At 38.4% G+C, this 25,992-nt stretch overlaps 1 protein-coding gene across 4 annotated transcripts in view; it reads left to right on the top strand.

The window, feature by feature from the left end:
- The window catches only part of AKAP7 (A-kinase anchoring protein 7), a 151,907-nt gene that overhangs the window by 13,112 nt on the left and 112,803 nt on the right, over positions 1-25,992 (top strand). For all 4 annotated transcript variants that reach the window (XM_019420616.2, XM_019420618.2, XM_019420617.2 and 1 more), the window contains exons 3-4: positions 9,935-10,074; positions 22,582-22,718. In XM_019420616.2, the coding sequence (XP_019276161.2) occupies positions 9,935-10,074; positions 22,582-22,718 (277 nt within the window). The remainder of the gene's footprint in view (positions 1-9,934; positions 10,075-22,581; positions 22,719-25,992) is intronic.

Below are 25,992 nucleotides of genomic sequence, written 5' to 3'. Positions count from 1 at the left end.
CTTTCTCTCTCTCTCCTTCGCCCTCTCCCTCTCTCCCTCTCTCCCTCTCTCCCTCTCTCCCTCTCTGCCTCTGCCCATCTCCGTTCCCCCCGCAAAAAAATTTTTTGGGAGTGTAATTAACATACAATGTTATGTTTGTTTCAGATATACAACATACTGATTCAACAATTTTGTACATTACTCTGTTCATCATGATAAATGTAGTCACCCTCTGTCACCATACAACATTATTACAGTATTTTTGGCTGTTTTCCCAATGTTGTACTTTTTACCTCTATGACTTATTTATTTTATAACTCAAAGTTTGTACCTCTTAATCCCCTTTACCATCAGTTTATTCTCTGTGTTTAAGAGTCTGTTTTTTTATTTATTTCTTTAAATTACACATATAAGTAAGATCATATGGTATTTATCTCTCTCTGTCTGACTTATTTCACTTAGCATAAATACCCTCCAGCTGCATCCATGTTGTTGCACATGGCAAGATCCCATTCTCTTTATGGGTAATATTCCATTGTATGTATGTGTATATATATATATATGTGTGTGTGTGTGTCTGTGTGTGTATGTATGTGTGTATATGTATATATATATATATATACACATATGATGTATATACAGTGTATATACTCCCATGTATATACTGCATCTTCTTTATCCATTCGTCCATCCATGGGCACTTGGGTTGTTTTCATATCTTGGCTATTATAAATAATGCTGCAATAAACATAGGGGTGCATATATTTTTTGAATTAGCATTTTCGTTTTCCACCCACTAGTAGAATTAGTGGATCATATGGTATTTCTGTTTTTAAATTTTATTTTTTAAAGTTTATTTTTGAGTGTGTGTGCGTGAGAGAGATCCCAAGCAAGCTCTGTGCCACCAGCACAGAGCCTGATATGGGGCTCAAACTCACAAACCATGAGATCATGACCTGAGCTGAGATCAAGAAGCAGATGCTTAACTTTCTGAGCCATCCACGCACCCCTTTAAGGAACCTCCATACTGTTTTCCACAGTGGTTGCACGAACCTGCATTTCTACCAACAGCATGAGAGATCCTTTTTCTCTACATCCTTGCCAATGCTGCTTATTTTTTGTCATTTTGAGTCTAGCCCTTCTGCCAGGTGTGAGGTGATATCTCATTGTGGTTTTGATCTGTAGTTTCTGGATAATTAGTTTCCTGATGAGCATCTTTTCATGTGTCTGTTGGCCATCTGTATGTCTTCTTTGGAAAAAATGTCTCTTCAGGTTCTCTGCTCATGTTTTAAGTTTTTGTTTTTTGTTTTTGTTTTTTTGTTTTTTTGGTTTTGTATAAGTTCAATATATAGTTTGGATATTAACCCCTTATTGGATATATTATTTGTGAATATCTTTTCCCATTCAGTGGGTTGTTTTTTCTTTTGTTGATAGTCTCCTTTGCTGTGCAAAAGCTTTTTATTTTGGTGTAGTCCCAATGGTTTATTTTTGCCTTTTTTCCCCTTGCCTGAGGAGACATCTAGAAAAATGTTGCTGAAAACTGTCAAAGAGATTACTGCCTTTTCTTTTATGGTTTCGGATCTCACATTTATTTTGTGAGTTTATTTTTATGTCTGGTGTAAGAAAGTGATCCAGTTTCATTCTTTGCCATGTAGCTGTCTAGTTATCCCAACATCATGCTGTTATACTTCCTTATTGTGTCCTTTGAGCAAATGTCTAAGTCTCCGTCTCATTATCTGGAAAATTGTCATTATAATTGTAGCTATTTCAGGAGTTGAGAGGATTCAACTTGTTAATACGTGTAAAATTTTATAAATCTCAGCAAAGTTTTTGCCCAAGTATACTTGCTAAATTAAATATTTAAAAAAAATTTCATCTTGAGAGCAGTATTTTATAATCATGTTATCAAGGGTGTCCAACACATCGCTAAATGCTTTATATTTTCTTAATCCTCAGAGAAACTCAATGAGGGAGGTAAAGTTTTTTTTTTTGAAAGTTTTAGTAATTTGCTAAAGATTACTCAGATAATAAGGGGGAGTAATGCTATGAAATAGAGAAGTTAATATTCTAAGTCATAAATCGAGAAGTTTTAAAAATGGTTACTTCAAAGATTTTGACTGCTTATATGACAAGAAAAAAAGAAAAGATTATCAAAACAAGAATCTAGTCTGTTTTCAGCCTTTTGGCTAAGAGGAGGTCTGAAAACAATCAACCAACAATAGCAATTAAAGTAATTTCTCTCATAATTCATTCTCTTGTAGTTTATTTTTTTTTTGAGGGAATAAATAAAACTTAAGGAAAAACTAGATAAATTGCATAAAATGACATGTGCTTTGGGTAAGAAAACACATGCACGGATCAGAGAATTTCAGCCTTTATCAACAGGACCAGATTCATTAGAGTACAATGAAATGGCTACTGAAATCGTTATGAAAATTAGCAGTGTAATGAATTAAATTTATGAGATGAGGTTATGAGCTCTAATCCAGTGAAAGACCCAGGGTGCATGGTCAAAGCTTTTTCCATTTTGCTTCTGTGATCACTGATCTTTAATGCTTTTATTAGTAAACTAGATTTTACATGAATACTTTGCTCATTATATTTTCATATAAAGTAAATTAAAAGAATAATTGCAGATTGTACTTTAGAATTTAGATTGTGATTTCAAAGTTAGAAATAAAATGAAGTTAGATAAGGAAAGAGGAGATTTTATGTTCTGGCCATACAAATTAAATTTGCAAATACAAGGCAAAGAAGATATGCAAACCAGGGAAAAGAGGTATTGGGCTCAGTGTGTAACCCTGACCATAAATACGCAGGACTCACTGAATTAAAAAATAGAAATAATAAACTTATTACAAGGGCAAATATAACTGTGGTATAGCAATAAGTAGTCACAGCATTCTTTTTCTTTTTTGCCCAGCTCTTGTTATATAATTTCCAACTTTACCCTGGCAGTGATGCCTAACAAAAGAAAATTTTATTTATTTTTATTTATTTATTTATTTATTTTTTAAAATTTTTTTTTTCAACGTTTTTTTATTTATTTTTGGGACAGAGAGAGACAGAGCATGAACGGGGGAGGGGCAGAGAGAGAGGGAGACACAGAATCGGAAACAGGCCCCAGGCTCCGAGCCATCAGCCCAGAGCCTGACGCGGGGCTCGAACTCACGGACCGCGAGATCGTGACCTGGCTGAAGTCGGACGCTTAACCGACTGCGCCACCCAGGCGCCCCTATTTATTTATTTTTTAAGTAAGCTTTATGCCAACATAGGGCTTCAGCTCACAACTGTGAGATCAAGAGTCACATGCTCTACTGAATGGGCCAGACAGGTGCCCATAAAAGAAAATTTTAGGTAATCCAGTTGGAAAGAAAGTTAAATAGTTATGGATAAGATTAGAGAAAGCTAAGGGAAGTTAGAAAAACTCTGTACTTCTTGGGGCGCCTGGGTGGCTCAGTTGGTTGAGCGACCCACTTCGCCTCAGGTCATGATCTCACGGTTTGTGAGTTTGAGCCCCGCACCTGGCTCTGTGCTGACAGCTAGGAGCTTGGAGCCTGGAGCGTGCTTCCGGTTTGTGAGTTTGAGCCCCGCACCTGGCTCTGTGCTGACAGCTAGGAGCTTGGAGCCTGGAGCCTGCTTCCGATTCTGTGTCTCCCTCTCTCTCTGCCCCTCCCCCACTCATGCTCTGTCTCTCTCTGTCTCAGAAATAAATAAACATTAAAAAAAAATTAAAAGAAAAAAAAAGAAAAACTCTGTACTTCTTTATTTTTACCAAGAGGATTTTTGTTTGTTTGCTTTTAAGAGTTATTTTTGTTTGTTTGTTTGTTTTAAATGTTTATCTGTTTTTGAGAGAGAGAGAGAGAGTGCGTGTGTGCACCTGAGCCTGGGAGTGGCAGAGAGAGAGGGAGACAATCCCAGGTAGGTTCTGTGCTGACAGCATGGGGTGCTCAACTGACTGAACCTCCCAGGTGACCCTTTAAGAGGTATTTTGAATTGGGATTTTACCCAATTCATTCTCATGATACCAGAATTGTTTAAAAGAGTTGTTATACAATTATGACTATTATATTCCAAGGTTATGGTTTTCCTTCTCTGGATATCTGTAGAATGGACTTATGGAATGTTTGAAATGGCAAAAATAAGTCGCTACAGGAAGAACGGTTTAGTTTTTGTTTTTGTTCTTTTTTTGTTGTTTTTTTTTAATATGAAATTTATTGTCAAATTGGTTTCCATACAACACCCAGTGCTCATCCCAACAGGTGCCCTCCTCAATCCCCATCACCCACCCTCCCCTCACTCCCCCCCCCCCCCCCCATCAACCCTCAGTTTGTTCTCAGTTTTTAAGAGTCTCTTATGGTTTGGCTCCCCCCGCCCCAACCTTTTTTTTTTTTTCGTTCCCCTCCCCCATGGTCTTCTGTTAAGTTTCTTAGGATCCATAAGAGTGAAAACATATGGTATCTGTCTTTCTCTGTATGGCTTTTTTCACTTAGCATCACACTCTCCAGTTTCATCCACGTGGCTACAAAAGGCCATATTTCATTCTTTCTCATTGCCACGTAGTATTCCATTGTGTATATAAACCACAATTTCTTTATCCATTCATCAGTTGATGGACATTTAGGCTCTTCCCATAATGTGGCTGTTGTTGAGAGTTCTGCTGTAAAGATTGGAGTACAAGTGCCCCTATGCATCAGCACTCCTGTATCCCTTGGGTAAATTCCTAAGCAGTGCTCTTGCTGGGTCATAGGGTAGATCTATTTTTGGTTTTTTGAGGAACCTCCACACTGTTTTCCAGAGCGGCTGCATAGTTTAGTTTTGAACAGATAAGGTATAAAACTGAAAATGCTAAAAGTCTCTGGTCTCTCTCTCTTTTTTTTTTAAATTTTTTTAATGTTCATTTATTTTTGAGATAAAGAGAGAGAAACAAACACATGTAGGGGAGGGGCAGAGAGAGAGAGGGAGACACAGAATCTGAAACAGGCTCCAGGCTCCCAGCTGCCAGCACAGAACCCTATGTGGGGCTTGAAGTCGGAACGGTGAGATCTTGACCTAGACTGAAGTTGGACGCTTAACTGACTGAGCCACCTAGGTGCCCCTCAGTGGTCTCTTAAATACCACATTTTTAAAAAAAAAAATTTTTTTTTAACGTTTATTTATTTTTGAGACAGAGAGAGACAGAGCATGAACAGGGGAGGAGCAGAGAGAGAGGGAGACACAGAATCTGAAACAGGCTCCAGGCTCTGAGCTGTCAGCACAGAGCCCGACGTGGGGCTTGAACTCACGGACCGTGAGATCATGATCCGAGCCGAAGTCGGATGCTCAACCGACCGAGCCACCCAGGCCCCCAATACCACATTTTTAAGCCTGTTCTTATTGAGTAAAATATAGCAGAAACAATTCAGTGTCTTAGTGCACAGTAAGGAATACATTCATGTTGCCATCCAGTACACACGTGCATGAAAAACCTTCAAATTCATGGAGCAGTACTTAGACCCGCCATAAGCAGGTGGAATGTTACTTCTATTCTATCCTGTTCTGTAGTATTCTAGTCTACAACATTTTCTTCCATTTCATTCTACTCCACCCCACCATATTCCATTCTATTCTAGGTTTTAAAAAGTGCTTTTAAATTATCTTCTATGTTGATTTAGTAACCTAGTAGTGGGTTGATACTAGCAGTTTGGAAAAAAAAAACAAGAAAAACTAGACTTTGGGTTCAGGATTCTCTTTCTACTATGTTAATTTTGAAATGAACTAGAGGTTATAAAATCAGCTGGATTATTAGTTTGGACATCTTTTTTTTAAGGTTATTTATTTTTGTTTAGTAACCTCTACACTCAGTGTGTGGCTTCAACTCACGACCCCGAGATCAAGAGTCGCATGCTTTTCCAACTGAGCCAGCCAGGAGCTGCTGGACACCATTCTTGATCGAATTTTACCATGAGAGTCCTAATTGTTATGGGTGTTAAGTTAGTACCTTTATCACAGAACACAGAAAACTATAACTAGAAGAGACTCTAGATAGAGATTATCTAGTTGTCCTTCCTATGCCCCTGGGTGTTTAAAAAAAATATATATATATATATATAAAATTATGGCAAATTTCAAGCATATTCAAAAGTAGAATAGTAGACTGAGCCTCATCTATTTATATCACCTCTTCCTCACTAGATTATTTTGAAGTATATTCCAGATATATTTTATCTGTAAATACTTAAGTATGTGTCTTCAAAAGATAAGGATACTTAACAAAAAGCATATCCAAAATATGCTTCTCATGACAAAAAAATAAGAGTAATTTCTAATATCATCAAATATTATGTCAGTATTCACACTTCTCTGTCGTAATTAAAAAAATTGTTTTGAATTAGGAAGTAAAGTCCACACATTGTATTTGATTGACACATCTCTTCAGTTTCTTTTCATCTGTAGTTCTCCTTTCTTTCGTGTGTGTGTGTGTGTGTGTGTGTGTGTGTGTGTGTGTGTGTTTTGAAGAAATGAAGTTGTATAGAAGTACCTACATTATGGTCACTTAATGTGTTCCTCTGCCCTTTACATTCTAGTCAGACGCTTAACTGAGTCACCCAGACACCCCAGATTAAGGAATCTTGATACGTTTTGGAATATTGGCAAGACTGCTGCAAAAATGCTCTGAATTTCGTATTGTGTTGAAGTGATGATTCTATTTGATGCTTAAATTGTGCCATCATTGGCCAGTGTTGGGACTTTCAAACTGGTTCTAGAGACCTTCTGACATGGTGCCAGGAGTCTTTGAAGAGCCAGGATCCTCTGGTATATTTTATGCCTCAGACCTAGAATAAGCTATTTCTCTAAGGATTGGCCAACTTTTTGAGTTTGCAGATAGAGAAATGAAGTGACTTGATAGGAAGATGCTTGTTGGAAGATTAGTCTTGGGGTTAATGCTCTTTTCAGTATCTAGTGCTGCCTCTGCAGGACTGAAATAGACCTGGCTAGTTGCCTTGCCAACTTCTGTTCCCCCTCCTTTTTTCCTTTTGTAGATTTCTTTTTCCACATAGGCATAGGTTGGGAACTGGCAGATACTATCTCGGCTTCCGGTGCTGTTTGGGGTTGTGTCCTGATTTGGACAATGGGATGTAAAAAGAAGGATGCTGAGAACTTATCTAGAATTAATTTGTGATTTTACTTTAAAAAATGGGTGTTTTACTTTAGAACTATTTTGCAGTATTATATTTAATTTTTAAAAAACTGCTTAAGATTATTTTTCATTTTATATAATCATAGGGGATACAAGTGGTCTGGATGATGAAAAACAATGGATACTTTATACTGTATGTCAGTTTACTTTTGGAGTTTTCTAAATGATCTTAGCAGATACACATTTATCTCCCTAATTCTTTTGAGCTCTGGGTAACACCTAATAGTTATAGCTAATTATAGTGCTTAGTTTGTACCAGAATGTAGTCTAAGAGCTTTCATGTATTAACTCACTCAAAAATGGCCCTGTGAGGTAGCTAATATTATTATTCTCAACTTAGGAGGAAACTGAAGTAAAGAGAGTTCATGTGACTAATCTAAGATCACACAGCCAGTAAGTAGGGGAGCCAGGATTCTAACCCACAAACTCTGATCTAGACTATACTAAAATTGGTTTCCATTTCTAATGTACCATTTTACTAAGAGCAGATGGAGGTGGGCTAGAAATATATTTGGGCATGGATTTAAAATATATGTGGTACTTTATTAGCATATTCTGTGGCTTCTGTTTAAAATTAGTAGATTTAGTTTGTGTTACTATAGTCAAATGTAGGACTGTTTCTTAGATGTCTAAAATTACAAGCAGCTCAACAGCATATTGATGTCATTTTCCATATTTAAAGAATTGCATGTGGAATAAAACCCAGTGGCATCACATGAGGCAATTCTGATAATGCTCATAATGCAGATGAGAATGCTGGAAACTTTTTCTTAGCAATAGGATTTATAAAGTTCTGACACGCTCATGTATGTAAAAGAAAGTAATAATTTATATTTCAAATATGTATTCTCTGTGAAGATGTATCATTTTAACCATATAAATCATCGGTAGTAGGGAAGTGGATGCACAAAGACACCAGATAATTTTGTCCTAACTCTTAATGACTTAGTCAGACTTATTACCCAGGTCCCCTTGCTTTTAATTTACCCCCACCTTCTGGATGTCACAAGTGTGTGTTAGTCCTAGAAAGAAAGCACATGTTTCCACAAACCCTGAGTTTTTAAATTTTTAACATATTCTACTCATTTTCTAGAGGTTAGCATTAAGACACTATTTGTGACATTTATTTAAAAATTGTCCTTAATATTTTATTTTTTATTTTAAAAAATCTTTTGAAAGTTTATCCACCTATTTTTAAGTGATCTCCACACCCAATATGAGGCTTGAACTCCTGACCCCAAGGTCCAGAGTCACATGCTCCTCCGACTGTGGCAGCCTGGTGCCCCTGCTCTTGATATTTTAAAGAACAGTAGGGGCGGGCTCACTCTTTAGAGCACGCGACTCTTGATCTTGGGATTGTAAGTTTGAGCTCCATGTTGGGTGTAGAGATTACTTAAAAAAGTAAAATGTTGGAAAAAAAATAGAACACTAGGATAAGGAAAATGACTTCTGCTCTTTGGTTTTGCAGAACTTTGACAGAGAAGCAGTTTGATCTAATAGAAAATACACTAGGTAGAGAGAGTTAAAAGGTCTAAATGCCACATTTGACTCCATGACATTGAGTAGTTTTTAAGTTTTTCTGCACTTCCGTTTCCTTGTATTTAATAAGGAGTTGAGTTAGATCAGGATCGCATAGACACACAGACTCTGCATTATTGCTTGAGCTCAGACTTTCCCCACAGACCTTTTTAAGGCATTATGTGCAGGTGATCACCAGGGTCAGTAAGAGTTGATCCCAAAGATGGAGCCAGCTTCATAGGATTGAATGTAAATAAGGTGTTTTCTTCCTCCCACTCCTTTCGGGAATGATACCTCAGAGTATACAATTATATTTGAATTTTTACAAAGTCTCTATAAGGCACTCCATTTTGAATAGTAAGCTAATGTTCGGGAAGACACAGCCTGAAAACTCAATCAATGTTAGTTTTGCATGCATAGGGGACCTCCTGCTCAAATCTGAAAAAGGAAACCATGGCATTTCATACTGATTTGGTAATTCTTTCTGGGGACATAGCTTCATAATTACTATTTTGGGTGTTATAAATGAGTCTTTTGAAGGTGACTTTAACAAGTAGCTAAGTGCTTCTCAATTATCTATGGTTAAGGACCAGTTTTTTTTGTTTTTGATTTCCTATTTGTTGCCAACTGATACTTGTGTAAAATACGGTAAAAGATGAACTATTAGAAAAATGAAAAAAAACCCACACATAATAGAAGCCAAAGTTCAGTAGACAGAATTTCTTTGCCTACTTGCTATGAAAGTTTCTAAAGCAATCTAAATTTTTCCAAGTTTGTAGCATGACCTTGACCACAAACCAAACTTTGAGTGGCATTGCTATGAGTGGTTATGTTGTGGGAGTCACAAATGTACATTTACAAGATGTATGAAAAAAGTGATCTTTTCTAGTATCATGAAACTTGTGGCATGGGGGAGAGAATGGTTGTTAGTTGTGCTTTAGATAATGGGCCAAATCTGGCTAACTATCTGCTTTGTAAATAAAGTTTTATCGGAACACAACTATACCTCTTCATCTACGTTTGTCTACAGTAGACTTGGGTAGTTTTGATAAAGACCATATGATCTGCAGTGCCTAAAATATTTATTCTGAGGTCCTTTACAGAATAGTTGCTAGCTCCTACTTTAAATTTGAAAATGACTATTATGAATGATTGCTATTTATGTAGTGCTTGTTTCCTTTTTATTTATTTTTTTTTTACTAAATTATCTTTGTTTAAATCCATTAGACATATTATTGTTTGACTTTCTCCCTCTAGTCACTGATGTACCTCACATAAATTTGGAGAGAAGTAAAGAAAATGAACGGATCAGTAAAGATCAGATAAAGAAGAAGAAAAAAAAGCAAAAAGATTATCAACCCAACTATTTCCTATCCATTCCGATCACCAACAAAGAGGTGCTTTTTTTTTTTTTAATTGAAGTGTAGTTGACACACAATGTTACATTAGTTTCAGTTGTACAACATGGTGCTTTGACGGTCTACGTTGTGCTGTGCTCACGACCCACGTAGTTACCATCTGTCACCATACAGCGTTATTACTATACCATTGACCAAAGTCCCTGTGCTGTGCCTTTCAACTCCTGACTCCTCCATTCTGTACCTGGAAGCCTGTGTCCCCCACTCTACTTTACCTCTTTAGCCCTTCCCTGCACTGTCTTCCCCTCAGGCAGCCATCAGATCTTTGTATTTATGGCTCTGTTTCTGCTTTTTGTTTGTTTGTTTATTGATTCGTTTTAGAGGTGCTATTTAAAAAACAACTATTTTTACTATAAAGTTTTATTTTAAATTAGATTTAAGCTACACTAAATGCTTGTAAGCCCATTTGCTCTCAGCTCTTAAGTGTTTTTGGTGGTATTTTAGGTGGGCTCCATAGGAAACAATCCTATTTATTTATTTTTATTTTTTTTTTACTATCATCTTACATGTTTTTGAAATTTAAATCCAAGTTAGTTAACATATAATATAATAATGATTTCAGGAATAGAATTTAGCGATTCATCACTTCCATATAACACCCAGTGCTCATCCCAACAAGTGTCCTCCTTAATGTCACTCACCCCACCCAGTACCCTGCCAGCAACCCTCAGTTTGTTCTCTGTATTTAAGAGTCTCTTGTGGTTTGCCTTCCTCTCTTTTTATCTTATTTTTCCTTCCCTTCCCCTATGTTCATCTGTTTTACTTCTTACATTCCACAGATGAGTGAGATCATATGATATTTGTCTTTCTCTGACCGACTTATTTCACTTAGCGTAATACACTCTAGATCTATCCACGTTGTCGCAAATAGCAAGATTTCATTCTTTTTGATGGCTGAGTAATATTCCATTGTATATATATGTACCACATCTTTATCCATTTGTCAGGAGATGGACATTTGGGCTCTTTCCATACTTTGGGTATCGTTGATAGTCTACTATAAACATTGGGGTGCATGTGCCCCTTTGAAGCAGTACATCTGTATCCTTTGCATAATTACCTAGTAGTGCAGTTGCTGGGTTGTAGGGTAGTTCCTTGGAAATAATCCTATTTAAAAATTTTTAAAAATATTTATTAATTTTTTTTTAAGAGAGAGAGAGAGAAAGAGAGAGTACACACATGAGTGAGTGGGGAGAGGCAGAGAGAGAGGGAGACATGGAATCCGAAGCAAGCTCCAGGGTCTGAGCTGTCAGCACAGAGCCCAACATAGGGCTCGTACTCATGAACAATGAGATCCTGATGAGCTGAAGTCAGACACTTAACTGACTGAGCCACCCAAGTGCCCTATAAATAATCCTATTTAAACAATAAAATGTACTTAAACAGTAATTTAGAAAAAATATTAAACATATTTAAGTAATAATTTTGAGTGTGTTGCCAGATGGCATGTCAAGGTTCTCTCTGTTTGTTCACCACAACTGAGGAACCTTTCAGAAGCAGAAAGCAGTGACCAGGTAGAAAAAGAGGGATTTGAAATCTCTGCTGGGAAAGTAGTGGGATTTCTTGCTGCTCAGTCCTGTGCATGGAAATGATTATTGTGACATAGTTTCTTTAAAAATTACTCCCTGTACAAGTTTAATACTGCATGATAAACTTGGGTAAAAATCTATTAAAAATCTGGAAAATTTATGTGGTATGAATAATAGGAAATGGGACCAGCCAGTTGGCACAAACTAAGAAACCCTTGTATGTGGCCGAGAGCTACAGTATCTAATTCAAACTGGTGAAGCAGTGAGGGAGGAAAGAACACTTTACTTGGAAGACCGACCGTTTTCATATCATGGCCCGATTTGAGAAGCAGATCTGAATTTCTGTATGATCTCTTTTACCAGTGTAAAACGACAGAAATTCCAAGTGCATCTGAAGATCCAGTTGGCTGTGTTGAACGAGTCATGAATCGGGCAGCATCCCATCTAGCAGACAGAAAAGTGCTCCCCAAGACTGCGGAAAAGGAAAGGATTTTAAAGGGAGAGAGGGAGGGGAAAGAAGGAAACAATTAGCAAAGAATCCATCGTGTTAGGCGGGGACACCCTCTGAAGGAGAATGGAAGGGGTCTGTCAGAAGTTTCCTAGTGCTGACCAGGAAATTGTGTGTTGACTGGTTACATCCCTGGGGGGCTGAAACTGCACTTAAGTTACATGTTAAGTCTTGGTTTGCTGACGTAAGGCTCTTAACATGTGTTAAGAGCCCATGTTGGGCCTGTGGTTTTCTTTAAAAAAAAAACAACAACGTTTTTTCAGTGTTTATTTATTTTTGAGAGACGGAGAGAGAGAGCCTGAGCAGGGGAGGGGCAGAGAGAGAGGGAGACACAGAATTCAAAGCAGTCTCCGAGCTGTCAGCACAAAGCCTGATGCGGGGCCCGAACTCACGAACAGTGAGGTCATGACCAAGCAGAAGTCAGACACCAAACTGACCCAGCCACCCAGGCACCCCAGGTGCCTGTGGTTTTCTTTTTAACAGGAGGCACATTTTAAGTTTGTTTCTCCCCTTATTTAACTGGAATGTTTCTAGGGAATGCTAATGAATTTTTAAAAATCAAAGCAAATGAAGTTGAAATCAAAGAAATAAATATTAAAAGAAAAAAAATAAATTTTATTGAGGCATTCCAAGAAATTTCTAGTCCGTGAGATACAGTTTAGCTGGGGAAAGAAGATACATAAGAGAAATTTGTATAACCTAGCAATGCAAGGTTTTAGAGTTTAATGCAGTAAAGAATTAGATTCTGATTTTACTGGTACATGCCAGTAAAAACCGTTATAATGCTTAAAAGTGTTTAGGTGATACAAACTTAATTTTTTTATTTTTTATTTATTTATTTTTAATGTTTATTTATTTTTGAGAGAGAGACAGAACGTGAGTGGGGGTGGGGCAGAGAGAGAGGGAGACGCAGAACTCAAGGCAGGCTCCAGGCTCTGAGCTGTCAGCACAGAGCCCGATGTGGGGCTCAAACCCACAAACCGTGCGATCATGACCTGAACTGAAGTCGGATGCCCAACCAACTGAGCCACCCAGGTGCCCCGAGGTGATACAAACTTTAATGTCATTAGCAATTGTATATTAAATATATTAAAATACCTTGATTTATTTGGGCAGGTTTTCTTTGAAATTTAGGGTTATATGTACATGTGGGAGTTAGAAGAAAGCCAGAAGTCAAAGGTGGTGCTGCTGAAGTGAGAAGTCTCATGCCAGGTCCTAAGGACCCAGAATGTGAAATAGGCAAAGCGACTTCCCCAAGGACGTCGGGACTGGACAAGACCCCGGGTTCCTTATTTTGATTTGCTGCTTAGAGATTTTTCCACTGCACTATAGAAGTTTGGGAAGCACTTCTATAAGTTGCTTTAATGAGGCCCTTCATGGAGTCTGTCTCCCTTCACACCTTCATTCTTTAAAAAAATTTTTTTAAACGTTTATTTATTATTGAGAGACAGAGAGAGACAGAGCATGAGCAAGGGTGGGGCAGAGAGGGAGAGACACAGAATCCGAAGCAGGCTCCAGGCTCTGAGCTGTCAGCACAGAGCCTGACGCGGCGCTCGAACCTGTGAACTGCGAGATCATGACCTGAGCCAAGGTCGGATGCTTAACCGACTGAGCCATCCAGGCGCCCCTTCACACCTTCATTCTTGGCGCCCCTGGTAGTCTGAACAGCAGCTCTGTGTCCCTTTCATGCCTGTCCTTCCTCTCCTAGCCTTGTTCTGACTGTGAAGATCAATGGGGTGACTGGTGGGGAAGGGCAAGGAGAGGGGTTGGAGAGGAAAGGGGCTGGAGAAGTTCTTTCTTTCTGAGGCTTAATTCAGAATTTGGGCCACTAAAGTGACCAGAGGAAGGGGATGGGAGAGAACGGTCTGCAGCTCTTAGTTTTCATCCATAAGCTGCCGTAGCCATCGTGTCTGCTTCTTACCTTCTGGGAGGTGGTGTGGGATCGGGAAGAGTGCGACTTTGGAGTCCTACACGTCTTGTTTGAGTACCATCTGGGCTGCAAACTCCTCTGTGGATGTCGGTCAAGTTACTTAATTTCCGTAGCTTCCATTTCTTTAGGTGTAAAATGGAGGTGATAATGATTATTTTCTAAACCCAAATCTGGACATGTCACCCGCTTATATACTTCACTCTTTTCCTGTTGGTATTAGGATAAAGACAAAGACTCTACCATGTCCTGTGAGGTTCTACATGGTTCAACCTTCTCCACTTTGGCACTTGTTCCTTCTGCTTGAGTCCCTCTGGCCTTGAACTTGCCAGGGGCCCTCTCCCCCCAGAGGAAACCTTTTCTGTCTAGGAGTTTTCTTTCATCCCCTCTTGGTTTTGTTAATGTCAAAATCTCAGCTCAAACCTCTTCACCTGTGACCACCTGCCTTGGTCACCCCCTAGTTTGCCACCTCCAAGGTCTCATAGCTTTCCTTTTGTGATCTGTCATTCTTGCAATTGGAACTTGTTTGTCTTCCTCACAAAGTCTTCGGCTCATTCCCAGTACCTAGAGCAGAGCTTGGCAGGAGCAGAAATACACACACACAAAATACTGTCATTTCAGGGCTGAAGACGTATTCGTGGCATACCAAGTTGCAACCAGAACATTTACAATAATTCACAAATAAGAAATACAGTGTTACAATGTTGGTTTCATAATATAGGTTGAACAGCCATCCTTTGAGGGTCGCGTAACTCATAGTAGTGGGGAATGCGGGTGTCAAGTGACCTGGAAACCAAATAATTTAATGTTTCCCTCTCAAGAGACTTATTTGTGCTTAGTAGCAGGTGTACATACAAATACAGAGAGGAGAGGTAGGGTGGGAGGAGATTAGGAGGTGCATTTTACATCTTTTCTATGAACATCCTTTTTGTTTGTTTGTTTTAAAGTATCAAATGTTAATTTTCTTTTTTAAACTGCTTATGAGCTTTTGTGGGAAGGCCTGGGAAAAGAAGCAGCATTTATAACATTGTTTCAATGGGAGACTGTATTCCAAGTTCCAATTAAGTGACCTGCAAACAAGCCTTTGGAAGCTCGCACACTCACAATGAGTTGCTCTACTTTTGGCCTCTACTTGTTGGCATCTAGTTTTAAAGAAGAAAGTGTTCAGACTGACATGGGTCTTTGATTTTTAAACACATTCTTAGATGTTTGAAGTTCTTCATTAATGGAAAATCATAATTTCATACTTCAAAACATTTTCTTATTACGTTTCTTTATTTTTTTGAGAGGCAGAGAGAGACAGAGGGTGAGTGGGGGAGGGGCAGAGGGAGAGGGAGACACAGAATCCAAAGCAGGCTCCAGGCTCTGAGCCGTCAGCACAGAGCCCAGTGCAGGGCTCAGACTCACCAACTGCGACATAATGACCTGAACCGAAGTCGGACGCTCAACCGACTGAGCCACCCAGGCGCCCCCATAATTTCATACTTTTAAGAAATAGAATTGGAAAATGCACTAGAATGACTGGATAAAATATCCAAGTTGCAAGTATGTGAAAGGATGTGTTTCTCCATTACCTGCAATTATACATTAGTTTAAAAATAAAAATAAAGAATAAAAGAATCTAATGGAGTTATAATAAATCCTATATGTTTCTTAAATGCTTAGAATTGTTTAATTAGTTCTAGTTGGATTACTCATGTTGGTTTTATGGGCTTTCTTTATGACTAGTAATAAATATAAGGTAAATCAACATTGAAGTACAAGGGAACAATTAGAAATTGATTGAATTCAGGAGTATATTAATTTTTTAGAAGATACTTTTTTTTAATTTTTAAAAAATATTTTATTTTTGAGAGACAGAGAGAGAGAGACAGAGTATGAGCTGGGTAGGGTTAGAGAGAGAAGGAGACACAGAATCTGAAGCAGGTTCCAGGCTCTGAGCTGTCAGCCTGGAGCCCGACATAGGGCTCAAACTCATGAACTGTGAGAAACTGAGTCAAAGTTGGATGTTTAATCGACTGAGCCACCCAGGCGCCCCAGATAATATTTTTATACTATTGGAAAGATATGATTTTTCTCTGGGTGTTTTAAAAGGCATTTGTAACCTTTAATTCCATATTTCATCATTTAGTAATGTGAAAATTGCTGGTCTTATAAAAATAATAAAAGTAGATTTGTGCATTCAGTCATTCAATTCTTGCCTGGGAAATATAATTGTAAAAGTATTTGCTATCATGGTGCATATGTTGAGCATTTGGTAGACATAGAAAATTCTCCTATTTCGGAAGGACTTTTTACTTTTACTCCAGTTTTGCTATGTTACCAATTTTTCAAGTTCTTTTCATGGTTGTAGACAAGCGAGAAAAATGAAAGTATTCAGCACTGAAGAAAAATTATGTAGCAAATTGAAGTGATAATTCTGGTAAATATTAATGAGGCAGCAAATTTAGGAACAATATAAGTTAACACCTTAGAAAAATTCTGAAAATAATGTCAAAAGTTGAGGTCAAAGACATTCTTGTACTCTGTGCTAGAATGTAACTTCTCTCCCTCGTGCAGAGGTACATAATGTTAAGGGTTTTTATCTGCACTCATATATATATGCTTCGAGTCAATTAGAAAACTTAAAAGATATAAACATGTATTTTCTTATTGCATTATTTTTAGGCATGTGGAATATCGCTTAGTGCTGAGGTTTAACAGATGGATGTTTGTTTTTATTTTCTAGACACAAAGATAATACTCAGTGAAATATTTAAGATTTAATAATGCTCTTATTTTTGAAAGTTTCTTTGAATATAATATTTAAATGTGACTCTATAGTATTAGGTTTTTAAAATGTGCCTGTGCAGTACTGTCAATAGCTGGGATTATGGTGACAGATAAGCTTTAATGATTTTATTGAATTTTAAACAGCAGCTCTAAAAATTAGTTTCCTTTGGCCTGTAATGACACTGGTAGTTCTTAAAATGCAATACAGAGAAGAGTCAAGTATTTTTCCCTTTTCTTTTATAAGAATGTAATTAGGAATAAAAAAGCATTTAAAAAAGCTCTTAAGATGATATCAAGGAATATATAAATTAATCTGGAGCATCAAAGCATAGCTAGAAATACATCTCTTGGTTAGATTATCTGTAGAATTTTCCTAGATTGAGGTTAATCCTGCATCATAAGTACTGTGTGACATCAGAGAATTAGTCTTCCAAGTATTTTACAGTTTTTAATTTGCAGTTTACATGCTTCCAGATAATTAAAAAATAGGAATGGTCTAAAACTATTTTACTATGCAGAGCATTGCACTAAAATGCTGGATACACAAATGAGTGGAATTCTTTGAGCATTTCCCTGACTTTATACATAATTAGTGTTTGAGCCCAGAATCAAGAGTATATTTTTGTGAAAATGCAGGTACTCTACCCACTAAGTGCAAGTGGCAAGTCCCCAGTTATGACAAAAATGCCTCCAAACATTGCCAAATGGTACTTGGGAAGCAGAACTACATAGGGTAGAGAACCACTGAATTTAATTTTGGCAGTGTTGTATGCTTTATATTAGGCAAATGGTGTAGAGCTTGTGAAGTATTTTCATGTAGCTTGCCTACTGTGATCTCTAACACAATGCTGTAAGTTTGGCAGGGCAGATTTTATCATTCCTATTTTACAACTGAAGAAGCCAAGATTTAGTGAGAAGAGGTGACAGGTGTGGGGTCACACCTGTGGTAGACCTGGAATTAAAATCCAGAATTTTGGGGAGCCTGGGTGGCCCAGTTGGTTAAGCATTCAACTCTTATTTTCCACTCAGGTCATGATCTCACAGTTTCTTGAGTTCGAGCTCTGCATCGTGCTCTGTGCTGACAGTGTGGAGCCTGTTTTGGATTCTCTGTCTCTCTCTCTCTCTCTCTCCCTACTCCCTCACTTGAGCTGTCTTTGTCTCTCTCAAAAAAAAAAAAAATAAATAAATAAACTGAAAAAAAAATCCAGAATTTCTGAGCCAAGTCCAGCATCCTTAATTTGTATTACTCTGATTGTAAAACAGAGTTCTCATCATAAGATACTTTTCATGTGCAGTTAAAACAATATTATCATTTGTACCAGCTGAGATTTGTAGATGTAATTATATTGTTTAGAGGTATGACTTTTTTTTTTTTTAATTGATGTCTAGTTGACACACAATGTTATATTAGATTCAGGTATGCAACATAGTGATTTGACAAGTCTGTGTTTTGCTCTGCTCACCACCAGGGTAGGTACCATCTGTCACCATGCAGTGCTGTTATAATACCAGTGATGATATTCCCTATTCTGTACCTTTCATCTCCATGACTTACTCTTTCCATAACTGAAAGTCTGTATTTCCCACTCTCCTTAACCCATTTTGCCTATCTTTCCATCACCTACCCCTCTGGTAATCATCAACTTGTTCTCTGTATCTTTGGGTCTGTTTCTGGTGTTTGTTTATTTGCTTTGATTTTTAGATTCCACATATATGTGAAATCATACGGTATTTGTCTTTGTCAGTCTGACCTATTTCACGTAGCATAATACCTTCTGGGTCCACCCATATTTTTGCAAATGTGAAGACCTCATTCCTTTTTATGTCTGAGTAACATTGCATTTTATACACATTTTATGTGTGTACACACACACACACACACACACACACACAATTTACCCATTTATCAGTGGACAGTGGGGTTGCTTGCATAATTTGGCTATTGTAAACAATGCTGCAATAAACATAGAGGTTCATACATCTTTTTAGTGTTTTTGTTTTCTTTGGGTAAATACCTGGTAGTGGAATTACTGGGTCATATAGTGTTTCTACTTTTATTTATTTTTTTAAGTTTGTTTATTTTGAGGGGGGGAGGGGGAGACAGAGAGGGAGAGAGAGAACCTAAGCAAGCTCTATACCGTCAGCACCTGTCATGGGGCTTGATCCCACAAACCGTGAGATCATGACCTGAGCCAAAATCAAGAGTTGACACCCAACCCACTGAACCACCTAGGCACCCCTCTATTTTTAATTTTTTGAGGACATTCTATGCTGTTTCCCATAGGAGCTGTACCAGTTTATATTCTCTTCAACAGTGCATGAGGGTACCTTCTGTTCTATATCCTCACTAACATGTATTTCATTTTATTTATTTTGTTGTCTTTTTCATTCTAGCCCTTCTGACAGATGTAAGGTGATATCTTACTGCGGTTTTGATTTGCATTTCTCTGATAATTAGTGATGTTGAGCATCTTTTCATGTGTCTTTTGGCCATCTGGATGTTTTCTTTGAAAAAATGTCTCTTTAGGTCCTTTCCCTACATTTTAATCAGATTGGTTTTTTTGTTGTTGTTGTTGTTTTGTTTTTTGGCGTCAAGTTGTATAAGTTTTATACATTTTGAATATTAATCCTTTAGTGGATATGTCTTTTATGAATATCTTCTCCCATTCAGTAGGTTGCCTTTTCCTTTTGTTGATTGTTTCCTTGGCCTTGCAAGGTATATTTTCGTGTAGTCCCAATAGTTTATTTTTGCTTTGTTTTTCTTGCCTGAGGAGACGTATGTAGACAAATTTTGCTAAGGCCAATGTCAAAGAGATACGGCCTTTGTTTTCTTCTAGGAGCTTTATGGTTTCATTTCTCACATTTGGGCCTTTTATTCTGTTTTGAGTTTATTTTTGTGTATGGGTTAGTAAGTGGTCCAGTTTTATTCTTCTGCATGTGGCGGTCCAGTTTTCCCAATGTCATTTGTTGAAGAGTCTGTCTTTTCCCCATTATATATTCTTGTCTCCTTTGTCATAGATTAGTTGGCCATATAAGAGTATTTTTCCTTTTGGGATTTCTGTTCCATTGATATATGTGTCCAGAGGTCTAACACTTTTGAGCACCTTTAATATCCTTGACGCTGGACCCGGCCGTTGGCATATGAACCTCGATCCTCTTGAGCTGCTTTGTCATGCCATGAGCCAATCTCAGCGCTTCATTGTACCTGGAAAAACTCAAAAATTCAAATTTAAAATCATTTGTGAGCAATACAGTTTTATAATAAAGGTCTTTCTGAGAGGGCCAGTGTATTCTGTTACACAGTATTCAGTAAGACTTTCTAAAAATCTCCTTTGAATTCCTTTTTCCCCTCAGGGTTTCATTTCTTAAGTCAGTACCCACATCTCTGCCCCCTTTTTGTCCCCTCTGAAAACAAACCAATTCGTTGTCACTGTTGCATTTTTTCTCATGTATTGTAATTTATCCTTTATTTACATTCCTTTGCTGTTTTGGGTATATGATTTTGAAGAGATTTTTTTAAATCTTCTGTTTTTCAATTTATTTTAATAGAGTTAATACTAATATCTACCTTATAGGGTTGTTCAGAGGCTTCAGTGAACTCATATATATAAAATGCTCGCTTTAGTATCTAGAACCTAGTGATCACACAATAAAGGTTAGTTACTGCTATTGTTTTTTAAATATTGTTGTTTTATTTTTTATTAATTAAAAACTTTTTTTGAGAAAAACTTTATTTCGGTAAGTAAGTGATTAGGTAACTAAATTATGGGACATCTGTACAATGGGACCCTATTCCATTAAAAAAGTGAAGACATTATATATTTAATGATATGAAAAATGTCTAATCCCTTTTAGGTGAAAAAGCACATTTTATTATATGTTTATTTTTAAATGTTTATTTTTGAGAGAGAAAGAGAGACAGAGTGCTAGTGGGGGGGGCGGGGCAGAGAGAGAGAGAGAGAGGGAGGGAGGGAGGGAGGGAGACACAGAATCTGAAACAGGCTGCAGGCTCTGAACTGCCAGCACAGCCCTGACACAGGGCTCGAACTCCGGAACAGTGAGATCATGACCTGAGCCAAAGTTGGACGCTTACTTTGTCCAACTGAGCCACCGCCCCCGAAAAAGCACATTTTAGAATAATGTGAACTGACATTTACTGATGTGTCCTCATGCCAGTTATTTTATTTTATTTTATTTTATTTTATTTTATTTTATTTTATTTTATTCTATTCTATTTTATTTTATCTTATTACTTTTTTTAAATTTCTAATATCATTAATATACAGTGTTATATTAGTTTCAGGTATATTTTAAGTATTGTTTTTATTATTATTACTGGTCACTGTGGTGAGATGGTGGGTTAGAAGAAATAAACATTACCCTCGAGTTTATAACTTAGTTTTATTGAGATAGAGTAGAAGAAAGTGACTCTATAAGATCTTTGTGTACTATTACATCAAGAGCATTTTATTTATCAGGCAATCAGTATTCTTTTGCTGGGTTTCACAGAAGTGATCTCTTGCCTTGGGAAATATTATGTTAGGTGTTACTGCATAACTTCCTCCCAGGAAAACACCATTTCCTGTGTCGCCCTCTTCCATATTGCAAGGAATAGAGAAAGGCTGAGGTTATTTTGGGTGATGTGGATTTATCATAAAGACACGTGGGAAGTCAGATCCCAGGATGGCATCTCATGATTTGTCCAGTCACATTCTGCAGATAATGGGAACATTGTTCAGGATAAAACAGCTACTCTAGTATCAGAACAGTCTGCTGTGCTCATGATTCAGTTTTTTCTTATCTCTGCTGTTTTTTTTTTTTTAATGGACTCTGTTTCTATTGCCAGCCTCCTCTCCTTCCCCTTTTCTCTCTAATTCTGCTGCCTCAGGACTTCTATGTGCTCTCTTTTCTCTGAGTATTGCTTGGTTTGCTATTTCATATTCAAACCATTTTCCGATACACTTTTCTAGTCACATGTACAAGTTGACTAGAATTGTATCTGACTGGAAATGGAGGAGGGAAGAACATTGTTCCCCTTTTTGTTTCAGAGCAGGGACGGAGAGGGGAAGTCTGATGGAAGAGGAGGGGTTGCACCTCTCTGCGACTGTAATTGTTTTTCTAACATACACAATTGGACGTCTTTGCAACTCTCTCTCCATCGTTATGCCCCTCCTCACACATCTGGAAAAGTCACAGTAGTCACTCCTGTTGAGATTATTGCTGTCCTAAAAAATTTTAAAGGCCATGAAGAATGGGTTCTCAGACACATTCACTTGGGGACAAATAAATAATACTTCCAACAGGAATGGAATGTTGTCTGCTGGTTTGACCTTTCTGTGGCAAGAAAAACTTTTTTTTTTTTTAAATTTTAGGAAAGATCATAATTATCATGAGTCATACTGCAAGTTTCTGAAAAGATGCATGGTCACTGAGAGATTTTCAACCAGTGGGTTCAACCAGTGACCCAGTGTGTAAAACAAGGGTATTAGGTTTGATGTTTTCAAGATGGACAGGAATTATATGATTTAAAAAAACTCATACCTCATATTAAGCTTCCCAAGTCATTTTATCCAGGATATTTGAGAACAAGTAGGCGATTAAGCATTGTTTGGTTGAAGAATCTTGACATTGTTCTAATTTTGGTTGTTGCTTATTTTTCTTCTTGATTTACATTTTGCCATAAAGAAATATTGCTTACCTCATCTCTATTTTGTGTGTGTGTGTGTGTGTGTGTGTGTGTGTGAGATTAGATTACAAGAGGAATTAAGATCCTACAAAATGCAATAATACAACAAGACAAACAACTGGCCAAAGCAATGATTAGTGATGGCTCCTTTCATATTACCCTGCTAGTGATGCAGTTATTAAATGAAGAGGAAGTAAACAGGTGAGTAATATGTCTTCCTTGAATATCATTTTCCAAATTATTGCTTTAATGTGAGTAAACATAGAACCCAAAGAGGCACTGAAATTGTAAGGAAGTATTCTTTGTTATAATTTGTTCCGGTTAATAGTCAATGTACAGAATTAGCAATATAAATATTCCTCCTAATCGAGACTTTAAATTGTTATTGTTATCAAATAGTTGCCCTTGGTTATGTAGTTGTTTTCCCCATGTTAATTATGTCAGCACTCTGGAGGCCGACCATTTAGGTTAGGATTCTTGGTAAAGATTCTGGAACTGTGACACAACCATTTCTGAATAGCTGCCTAATTTTGGGCAAATTGTTTACTTTTTATGTAAATGGAAAAAAATAATAGTTTCAATACATGTAAAGACTCTTTGTACAGCCCTGGCCCACAGTAGGTGGCTGATGTTATTGTTATTAGAGCTGTCCTCTATTCCAGTAGATAGTTACAATTTTACCTTACTCATTCTTGAGTACCTATATACTACCCACTCCTAATTCCAGAGTTGTGCCATAAAGTTTGAGTATATAAGTCATTGATTGCTGCTTGGAGTGGAGAACCCTTGGTCTTCCCCCAATTCCCTGGGGTACTCCTTTCCCTGTTACTACCTGTATAGCTCTCTGGATTGAGCTTAAGCTTTAGCTCTTTGGAAAACCAGAGCCAGAATGTATTGCAGGTTACTTCTGAGGGAATGAAGAACAAGGCTTGAATTGGGAAGGGGGTGAGGAAAAGGGAGAAAACGTGAAACTAGTGACTCAAAATATGAAGCCCAATTATGATTCTTGTAGTTATGTCTTTTAAACAGTAGACCCTCATGTGTTTAGAGATCAGTTTTCCATTCTATTCCAACCTGATCTACCCAAGAGCAGGTCTGGGGCACCCTGCATTTGCAGAGAGGACCAGAAGATTTTATTTGGCTTGCTTTCACTGTTCACTTTGCCAGTCAGAAGACAAAATAAATACTGTGATGCTCTTAAGGGAAAAAGAGCCAAAGAAGATGTGACATGAGGAGTCGAAAGCCTGAGAGAAGTGTCCTGTGTGTGTTAGAGTGGTGAATTAGTCAGGGTTCTCCAGAGACACACAACCAACAGGATGTATATCTGTATGAATATCTAGATATATTGATATCTCAATATATCTGTATCTGTGACTACATACAGAATTTACTTTAAAGGATTAGCTCATGTGCCTGTGGAGCCTGGCAGGTACAAAGTTTGCAGGGCAGGCTAGAGACCTAGGGAAGAGTTGCTGTGGTCTCAAGTCCAAAGGCAGTCTGGAGGCAGAATTCCTTTCTCGGGGGACCTCAGTGTTTCGGTAAGCTGGCGTGAAGGGTGGCAAGTAGGAGACATGGAGCCAGCAATAAATTCAAAAGACCTTCAGTGTGGTCAGTGAAAACACAGACAGCTTTGAGGAGGGTTGTAGGTGGCTGCTCTGAGACTTATTGTCCAGGGTGGGAGGGAGTATAGAGCCCTTCCAGTGCTAGGTGGAGTAAGCAATGGCAGAGGAAGAAGTATGGAACCAGATACAATGTCCTGGCTCCCCTTTCGGGGCTGAATGTTTTTCCAAACCTGGCCCTCACCGGTGTTGGAACAGAGAACTAGGAATGATAGAGACATTCACATTGGTTTGGGGTTCTCAGGGTGAAGCTGGGGAAAGCTCAAGCTCTTTGGAGAAGTTCCTGTTCACTGATGCTACAAGAATGTGGTGTCACATAGGTGGTAGATTACAGTTGAGGAAGATTTCCAACAGATATACCTGAGGTAGTTTCTTCAATTCCCCATCTCCTATCAAGACATATAGATGAATCCAGAAATTTCTTGTGCCATGGTGGGTTGATGTGGAGGCCCAACTCAGAAAAAATTGGTGGGTCAGAAAGAACTGGATAAGAGACAAGGGCACACTGCTGAACATCCATGTTTCTTGATGAGAGACTCTGGCAGGGACGTGCTTCTGCAGTATGTGCTGGTACAAAGCCCAGAAAGAATAAGCATGTTCTCATGGTCCCTGATATGGGACACCCAAGGATATAGCCAGACCAGTCCCCCCAAAATGGGAATCTCTGAGGACTCAAACAGCAGGCAGTCTAGAGACCTCCCTCAGTCCTCTTAGAAGAGTAGGCTGGAGGGGCACCTGGGTGGCTCAGTCGGTTAAGCGTCCGACTTCAGCTCAGGTCATGATCTCACTGTCTGTGGGTTCGAGCCCCCCGTCAGGCTCTGTGCTGACAGCTCGGAGCCTGGAGCCTGCTTCAGATTCTGTGTCTCATTCTCTCTATACCCCTCCCCAACTTGTGCTCTGTCTCTCTCTGTCTCTCAAAAATAAATGAATATGTTTTCTTTAAAAAAGGAAGAGTATGCTGGATTCCTTGGGAAGGAAGAGGAGAGGGAAGGGAAAAACTCCTGAGAGGAGGTTTGAATTAACTGAATAATTGTACTCCAAAGAGACCTTTTGAAACCAGCAAAGATCCCCGTTGACCAGTAGGTTTAGGTTTATCTCTGTCATCAGAAGTAGGTCTTGGCCGTGGCAAATGGCATCCGTGTGTCAGTCCTGTTCCTCAGCCTCCACCTCCCATACAAATATTCTGCTTTATTCTCTTAACAGTATTGTGAGGCAGCACAGAAATGTCATCTCTCTTATACGTACGGGGAAGCAAGAGCCCTAGGAATTAAGCAAATGCTGGTTAGTAGAGAAGCCAGAACTAGTCCGTTCTCTTATTATTCCATGGGGCATGTCTGTGAAAGATGGGGAGGCGGAGAGAGAGGGGGTAGGATGGAGACAAAGGAGAGGATGAGCACAAGGGCATGAAAGCAGTGGGGAGGATTAGTCTGCATAGGTATGAAGGGCCTCCTGTATCTCAGTGGTCTCTACTGATGAGCACGTGGTGTGCAGTGGGGTTAGGGTGAGGGGGCAGGTATGCCTCCCGATGTATTGTACTGTGTACATTTCTCAGTGGAGGTGGGACTGCCTCTAAGTCCTAAGAGACTTTTAGAAATATTTGGGGGGCATTTTTGGCCGTCACCATTACTGAGGAGTAATGTGGGCATCTGATGGGCAGGAGCGAGGGTGGCTAAACCACCTGCGGTGCATGGGAGAGTCCGGAACTAGGAAGCATTTTCTTGCCCTAAATCATGGCATCACTCATTGAAGAATTACTGTACAGAGCATGGTGACGGTCTGCATCATTCATCCCTGTGTTTCACCATGTCATTTTGCAAATACTTTCAGTTTTGTGGGAAAAAAACCCTAAATGTTTA

This window comes from Panthera pardus, unplaced genomic scaffold, assembly GCF_024362965.1.
Source record: "Panthera pardus isolate Hobbes unplaced genomic scaffold, ASM2436296v1 HiC_scaffold_17, whole genome shotgun sequence".
Classification (NCBI taxonomy): domain Eukaryota; kingdom Metazoa; phylum Chordata; class Mammalia; order Carnivora; family Felidae; genus Panthera; species Panthera pardus.
The sequence above is the reverse complement of the archived record's forward strand: the minus strand, read 5'-3'. Positions and strand labels throughout refer to the sequence as shown.